This window comes from Penaeus japonicus, unplaced genomic scaffold (genome assembly GCF_977035675.1).
Source record: "Penaeus japonicus unplaced genomic scaffold, GWHDUDI00000001_assembly GWHDUDI00000011, whole genome shotgun sequence".
Lineage (NCBI taxonomy): Eukaryota > Metazoa > Arthropoda > Malacostraca > Decapoda > Penaeidae > Penaeus > Penaeus japonicus.
In genome coordinates this window covers 22,076,287-22,086,286 of record NW_028234413.1, presented here as the reverse complement: position 1 = coordinate 22,086,286, position 10,000 = coordinate 22,076,287, and the positions used below count along the sequence as shown (strand labels likewise).

At 24.3% G+C, this 10,000-nt stretch overlaps 1 protein-coding gene across 1 annotated transcript in view; it reads left to right on the top strand.

Moving 5' to 3' along the window:
- LOC122259911 (oxysterol-binding protein-related protein 6) overlaps positions 1-10,000 on the top strand; it is a gene marked incomplete at its 5' end in the record, with an annotated part of 70,881 nt that overhangs the window by 19,255 nt on the left and 41,626 nt on the right. Inside the window, 2 exon segments of the mRNA XM_086541425.1 lie at positions 9,374-9,632; positions 9,969-9,981. Of these exon segments, the coding sequence (XP_086397551.1) occupies positions 9,374-9,632; positions 9,969-9,981 (272 nt within the window).

Genomic DNA, 10,000 nt, shown 5'->3' with positions numbered 1-10,000 from the left:
ATATGTATTATATCTAATGTACATATATGTATATATATATATATTATATATATATAATATATATTGTATAATATTATATCTATATATATATATTATATATATATAGATTATATCTATCTATATATTTCTATATATATATATATATATATGTATATACAACCCCACACCACACACAAAATATTAAAAATATATAAAAAATATAAAAATTTATATATATAAAATTTTATAAAATATAATTTTATATATATACTATACATATAAAATATACAAAATATATCCCTTATACAAACATATACATATACATACATATACATATCAGAACATCACCCAGGCCAGGGAAAATTTCCCCAATTACGATAAGAAAACACCCGGTGTGAATGGGTTAAAAAGATCAAACGAAAATATATACAATGTGAATTAAGTTTTTATTTTTTTCATTAACCCTTTACTTTATTTAAGTCTTGAATATTGCTTTACTTGATTTTTACGTTTCTTTTTTATTTCTTTATGTTTTTAGGTGATTTAAGAAGTCATTTTCATAACTTCATTTCTTCATCATATTTTATTTCTTCCTAGCACCCTTATTGGTTTTGGAGTGAAATGGTATGTATTTTAGTTGTGCTCAATCATTTCCTTTATGCTTTGATGATTCTAATAGTAAAAAAAAATTCTCAGTATAGAGCGCCAGGTACACATGTGTGTGTTTGTTTTTTATGTTTATATACAGGCATATATATATATATATATATATAATTATATATATTATATATTATATATATATATATTTTAATTATATTTATATAAAAAAAATAAATATATAAATTTTATTTTATATAATGTTTTTTTATATACAAAAATATTATATATATTTTCCTCTTCTCTCTTCTCTCTCTCTCTTTTCTCTCCCCTCTCTCTCTTCTCTTCCTCCCCCTTTTCCCCTCTCTCTCTTTCTCTCTCTCTCTCTTATAATATAAATATATAATAAAAATATTATATATAATAAAATAATAATATATATATATAAAGTATTATATTTTTAAAAACAAAATTTAATAATATCTATATCTATCTTATAATATATATATTTTTAAAATAAAAAATATAAAATGTATTAGAATAAAAAAATTTTTTATATAAAATTTTTGTGTGGGATTTTATAATATGTATGTAAATATATATAGGATATAATATAAAAATTTTATCTAGCTATTTTATATATATATATATATATAATAAAATTTTAGGGGGGGGTTATATATATATATATATATATATTCTTGTAAATAAATTTATATATTTTTTGTTTTTGTGTTTTGTATGGATATAATTATAAAAAAAAAATTTTTATATAATTTATATATATATATATAATATAAAATTAAAATTATATTTTTATTAAAATTTTTTGTTAGGATTTTTTTTTTGTGGGGGGTTATTTTCTCCTTTGGGGGGGGGGGTTTTTTTTTTTTTTTTTTTTTTTTTTTTTTTTTTTCTCTCTCCTTCTTTCCCTCTCTCTTCTTTCTCTTTCTCTTTTTTTCTCTTTTTTTCCCCTCTTTCTCTCTCTCCCCTTTTTCTCTCCCCCTCTCTCTCTTCTCTTCTCTTCTCTCTTATTTAAATATATATAATATATATATTTTTATATATATTATATATTAGTATATATAAAAATAATATATATATATATAATATATATATAAAATTTATATATATATATTATATAAAATGTATATATAAAAATATTGTTATAAATTAAATTGTTTTAGGGATTTTAATATATGTATATATAAAGTATATATTATTATTATATATAATATATAATAAATATATATTTTATATAAAATGTTATTTATATATATATATATATATATATATATATAAATATATATATATATATATATTATATATATATTTATATATTCATATATATTATAAGTTATGTATTAAAATTATTTAAATTTATTTAAAGTATAAAGATTATTTATATATAATTATGTATAAAGAAAATTTATATATATTATGTATAAAATATATAGTTTTATAATTTATATATATATATTATATGGGGAAAAATATATAATATTATGTATAAGGGTTATATTTACAATAAATTATATTATATATATAGTATATTAAAATATATTATTTTGATAAAATATATATATATATTTTATATATATATATTATTATGTATAAAATATATCTAACATATAATATTTTATATTAGTCATGTATAAAATAAAATATACATATATATATATATATATATATATTATAAATACATATTATATATATATTATTAATATTATTTTGTATAAAATATATATATACATATATATATATACATAATATATATACATATATATAATAATTATATATAATATATATATATATAATATATAATATATACATATATATAATATGTATATATTTTATATATAAATATTATTATATAGTAATATAAAAAAATTATATAGTATACAAATATTAAAAAATATATATATATATATATATATCAAATTTATTCTATAAATATATAATAATATTATATATATATATATTATTATTATTATATTAGTATATATAAAAATAATATATATGTGTATATATATAATATAATAATAATATATATAATATATATAATTAGTATATATAAAGATATATAATATCAGAGTATATATAATATATTATATATATATATTATTATAATAATTAATAATATAAAAAAATATATAAAATATTATAATCATAATATTATATAATATTATATATATATTATAATATATAAGTATGTATGTATATATAATTTATATTCATATATATGTAATATTATGTATGAAAATTATTTATATATATTTATGTATAAAGATTATTTATATAAATTAAGTATAATATATATATTATATATATATACTATATATATATATATATATATATATATAATATTGTTATTATGTATAAAAATATATACATATATATAAATATATATATATATATATAATATATATTATATATATTATTCTTATTATATTCATATGTATAAAAAAATAATACATATATATTGTATACATATATATACATAAATATTATATTTTATACAATATGTACCATAAAATATATATATACAATGTAAAATTTACAAATATATACATAAATAATACTATATTATACATATATATACATAAATATATATAAATATGTATATTATCATATATATATATATATATATATATATAATATATATATATATATATTATATATATATATATTATATATAATGTATGTATGTATACATATATATATATATATATACATATATATATACATATATGTATATATATATACATATATACATATATATATACACATATATATGTGTACAAATTTATACCTCCCTGACTTGAATTTGTGATTCCGTGGCTGCCGAGTGCCCGCGGGAGATGTTCGTAAAACCTCGCTATCACTGTTCTGATAAGAACACATAGGTAATGTCCATGACATCTCATAAGGTGTCTGGTTGCACATCTCTTTTAGCGGGTCGTGTAGCTGAGCGGTATCAACCGTGCCTGTCGATCTTACGGCGCGGGTTCGAGTCCCGGTCAGGGAGGTATAAATTTGTATATATTAAAAATGCGTTACTGCATTCTACCATCTCACACATATAACCTTGGTAACCTGATTTGGGACTTGAATTTGTGATTCCGTGGCTGCCGAGTGCCCGCGGGAGATGTTCGTAAACATCGCTATCACTGTTCTGATAAGAATCACATAGGTAATGTCCATGACATCTCATAAGGTGTCTGGTTGCACATCTCTTTTAGCGGGTCGTTGTAGCTGAGGCGGTATCAACCGTGCCTGTCGATCTTACGGCGCGGGTTTCGAGTCCCGGTCAGGGAGGTATATATTTGTATATATTAAAATGCTTACTGCATTCTACCATCTCACACATATAACCTTGGTAACCTGATTTGGGACTTGAATTTGTGATTCCGTGGCTGCTGAGTCCCCGCCGGCGATGTTCGGTAAAACCTCGCTATCACTGTTCTGATAAGAACACATAGTAATGGTCCCATGACATCTCATAAGGTGTCTGGTTGCACATCTCTTTTAGCGGGTCGTGTAGCTGAGCGGTATCAACCGTGCCTGTCGATCTTACGGCGCGGGTTCGAGTCCCGGTCAGGGAGGTATAAATTTGTATATATTAAAAATGCGTTACTGCATTCTACCATCTCTCTCATATATATGTGTGTTCCTACATATATATCCGAGGAAAGAGGGCGCTAAAGAATCTTGGTTTTATTTTTATTAGACAGCCGCCCTAAAGATGTGCTTATTGTGCACTTACATTGTGTAAGGGAACCCTGAGACAGAATTGACTTATGTCCCACTGCTTTAGGATACCCTTTAATTTTATTAAATGGTATATCTGAAGGACTTTCTGATTTTTGGAGAATAGCGCGAAAGAGCCGCAATGAATTACTAAATGATGGGGACTTCATTTACTGTCGCCGAGGTTTGTTTCATAAACCCTTGGATAGACGAAAACAAGAATCAGGGGAGTAGGTTTTTTAAGTCCACAAGCGACTTGGAAACTGATTTATGTTAGGGAAATCTATAGTTCGTCGAATCGAAAGGTGTATTTCTGTTATACTGAAACTAAACCAAACCGATATAGCCCTAAAAAAATTAATCCAAGTGTACAATTCCTACCAGCACAAGTTCCCTATAGTGATGAGGGTAGATAGGTGCTTCTTATGAAGATTTGCCAAAGCAGCCTAACCGATAGAGCAAAAATCCTATTGTACCGTGATTATAGGGGATTTTAATGCCAAGATAGGGGGGCGGCGAATAAGGAAAGATGGCAGATATCGTTGGGAAATACATCTGCGGAATAGGCACCAGAAAATCGAGAGTGGGACAAAGGCCTCGATTTGGAATTAGCTCGAAGATCGATCCCTTAATATTTGAATAAATTCTTCGTGAAGACTAAAGAGGACGCGGGGAGGAAATGGTATGGAAATCACCATCCGGCTTTTAAAATCGTAATTGACTCATAATCAACCAATTAGGAGTGAATCGTTCTAAATGTACACTGTTATCAATAAAGTAAATGCGGTAGCGGACCATTAGAAGAAGAGAAGCTCTCTGAAGAAGATCTTGACATGCACCAATATGAACGACCCAATCTCAGTGAAGATATTACGGAAATGCACTTTGAAATAATATTGGGGGTTAAGACGAAAAAAAGAAAAAAAGGCCTCAGTAGCTTTCAGTTAGAGACCAAAAGAGCTTATGAAACAGCCGTAGGGAAATGAAAATTTCTTCCAATACAGAGACAAAGATAGAACATCACAACGAGCTGCTTAAGACGAATAAAACACAGAAAGAAGAAAGGAGGATGTCACAAATTTAACATACTGAAAAATAACCGAAAGCTCGGCTTGCTGGGCACCAGGCCTTTTCCTATTTTTTTTTTTTATTCATTTTTATTTATCTTTTCTTTTTTTTTTTTTTCTCCTACGGAAACAAAGAGGAGAGTCGGGAAAAGGGAAAAAAACAATTGTATGCAGTCTAAAAGAAACCATCGGTAGAGACCACAGAACTAATCAAACCCGACTTACCACGACACACAACCACGGCCCGGGCGACTTACAATAATATAAAAATGATGAAATTATCATCAGTAATAGAAGACTTTATTGCCACCTATACCACTCAAAAAACAACCACATACGGAGACAAACCACAAACATTGGAGATTTCCAAACATCACGGTCTAGAGTAAGTAAAAAATGGGCACTTAAAAGCATGAAAAAGAGGGAAAAACCACCTGGAGGAAAGACACGGCATTAGTGTATTGATCTTATTCAATGACGCAGGAGAGTGTGAGGAGGATTGAGCCTAAGTATGCTACGGCCAGTCTCGTAATTCTCTTAAACAGAATGTCTTAGAACGTAGGTTTAAAAATTCGAAGGTCCCTGGAAGAAAAAAAAACGCAATAATATTTCCTAATCACAAAAAGGGAGACACAAAAAAAAAAAATTAAAGATATTAGTAACGAGGCCCAAAAGCACAGGGAATGCCGACAAAAGGCTTATGCATTGCGTCGAGTTTGCTTAAGAAGAGACCACAGATAAAGGGCCACATGCGATCAGGCAATACACAAACCCAAAGGCTAGTAGGATATATACTCAAGTCCATCAACGAAACGAAAATAAAAATGGCAGATGGGCTGGACACTATATCGGAGACAGGGACAACAGGTTGGACAAAAAAATAACAACAGATTGGGTAATCCCACCGACACCCAAGAGACCCAGGGCAAAGAACCAACGCACTAGATGGCGGGAAAAACGAAATAGCTAAAATGCAGGAGTCCAGTAAAACTAGTAACAGTGGATTCAGGGAGACACAAGACCGGGAATGACTGGAAATAAAAGATTGAGACGAGGCATACGTCCTGCTGTGGTTGATACAGCCTCTGTAATGAGATATGATAAATTAATGTAACCTAAATATATATATATAATATATCACTTATATATATATATCATATTATATATATATATATAATTAGCTTATCCTATATATATAATTTATATACATTATATATATACCCAATATATATTATATATATATATATATTATATATACATATTTATTAACATATACTCATACATATATATCACCATTATTATATAACATATATATATTATATAATTATATATACTATTTATATATATATATATATCATATATTTACATATATATATTATATCATTTATTTTGTATGTTATATATATATATATATATATATTTATATATATATCAATTTATATAATTGATAATATTTATAAATTATATATTTGTTATTATTATATCATGTATATGTATTATCCATTTATTTATATAGATAGATAGACATATCATTATATATAAATAATATATATATATAATATACTTTATTTTATTTATATATGTCTATCTATACTATATATCATATCATGTATTACATACATACTACATATAAATTTATACATATATATAATGTATTTATATTATATATATATATATATAATTATATATATTCTAATATAATATAATATATATAAACCATTATATATATGTTTATATATCATATGTATTAATTTATACATATAGTTATATAATAGGATAGACATATATATATATATATATATATATATATATATATATAATATATATATATTATACATATACTAATTCTATATGTATTAGTGTTATTATATATTTATGTATTATATATATATATATATATGTAAGTATATTATGTATATATATATAAAATATATATTATAATATATATATATATATTATGTATATATATATATATATATATATATAAATATTTACTATATATATATATATTAATGTTTATATTGTATATATAATTTATATGTATACTTACACTATATTATATATCATATTTATATATACCGTATACTATTTATATACATCTATATCTTTTCATATATTATCATATTATATACTTTTTGTCCCTTATATTTACCATAAATTTTCTGTTATTTATATATATATATATATATATTTTTTATATATATATATACTATATTATATAATATGTTTTATTAATATTTAGATTATTTATTTATATATATATATATATATATATATCGTATATATATATGTTTGCATATTATTATTTATAGAGATATATATTATAATTTATATATTATATATATATTTATATAATTTCATAAATTTCTACTAATCATATAATATATAATTGTGTATATGTATAGTCATATATATATATATAATATATACTATATATGGTATATATACTATTACACTACAACTACTACTTATAATTTTATATATATCTTACTATATGTAATATATATATATTATATATGTATATATAGACATATATATTATATATATATTATTTAAATATATATATATATATACTTTACTCACATAAATTAATATATATAATTTATATTACTGTTTATTTATACTAATATATCCTACATTTATACATATATATAACTACTATACCTATTTTACTTTCATAATCACTATATATAATATATAATTATAATATTAGATATTTTATATATACCTATATGTGTGCCTCGTGTCGTTCACGCCCTGTGTGTGCACCTGCTGGTGCTTGTACCTACCGTATGTTATATCTATTTATATTTATATAATACCTATCCATTATATTTATATATATAGCATATATATATTAATACTATATATTTTATATCTATACAGATATTATATATATTTATCATCATTATATTTATCTTATATTATATATATATAATATCATATCTATATATATATGTACATTACATACATATATATACATATACATTTATATATATATCATATATCATATATACTATATATATAATATATTTTATTTTATTATATTATATATGTACCTACTTACATAACTATACATATACATATATATATATACTATATATATATATCTATAATATTTAATATATAAATACCCACCCCCCCCTGCCTTTATATCTATAATCCACTATATATATAATATATCTGATATATATATATATTATATTTATATAATATATATCATATTTATGTGTATATACTATATATATATTACATTAATATATATATATATATATATATATATATATATCCATATACATATATTATTATATATTATATATATATCTTTATATATTTATATATTTATTATATTATATATTTAATATTTATATGTATTTGTATATATATATATATATATATATATGTTTTGATATTATATTTATATTTACTTTATTATATATATAAATATATATTATTTTTATATATTTGTTTATATATATTCTTTATATATATATGTATATATTTATATTTATATAGATATATATAATTATAATTTGTTTATTTTTTATTATTTATATCCTTTATCCCATTAACGCCGGTTGACGTGATAGCACCGATATTTCTGTGGTTTTCGCATCAGAACGCAGGGTGGAGCTTATGAGGGGATGCCGCGGCTGGGTTAGCGCGTAGCGCGTGAACTAGGCATCGCAGGCTTGTGCGCCCGTGAATTTCTCGATGGATTAGGCCTTCTAAGAGAGAACCCTGGTTATTTTGCGATATCCCGCGCAAATAAAAAAGCCGGAAACGGAAATGGCCCCCCCGACGTATGAATGATGGGTTTTTTAAATAATTTAGTCCTTCATGGGCTTTCTACCTTTTTGGGTGGTTCTTTGTGATTTAAAAGTTTTGTTTTTTTAAAATTTAAAAGCTATTTTATGTTTGACCGAATTGTATCTTTTATTGTTGTGATGGCCACCTATTAAATATTTACTTCCTTTCAGCAAGTGGATGGGAATTTATGTGAGCTGCGACCCCTCAGTAGCAGCAACCCAACATTAGCACTCCACAATGCACATTGGCATCCATCTGCTTCCCGACCTCACAGCTACTCTGATACTTCATCAGCTATAGTTGGAGGTGCACAGCTTCCAAATACACCATCACCTACATCTCAACCACACCAGACTGCTCATCCTCCAGCTATCACTCTGTCAATGGAAAGTTCCACCAGGGAAGATTTCACAATCTTAGCAAAGGAAGGTTAGTTAAGTGTTTTTGGTACATGTACACCCAAGATCAACTTGATGTGATAGTGTGGTTAAATCAAATGGAGTAGGTATGATGACATAGCCTCCACAAAATATTTTGTGACCTTTCTTGGAAATCATAGGCAATGCATTTTGTTGATGTATCTCTAGATTCCTGTTCCATATAATTTATTATTTGACTTGAACCCAAAGTGGACAGGCAGTCTACAACACTGCAGGAAAATGTTTTCTCTGCCCATTGGGTAGCACAGACTTGGCTAAAGAATATTTTTCCATAAATCTATCCCAAAAAAAGGGTTTTGCCTGACTTTGGAACCTCTGAAGCTAGTGCTGTTACAGTCGTAGTACTTCTTGATTGTT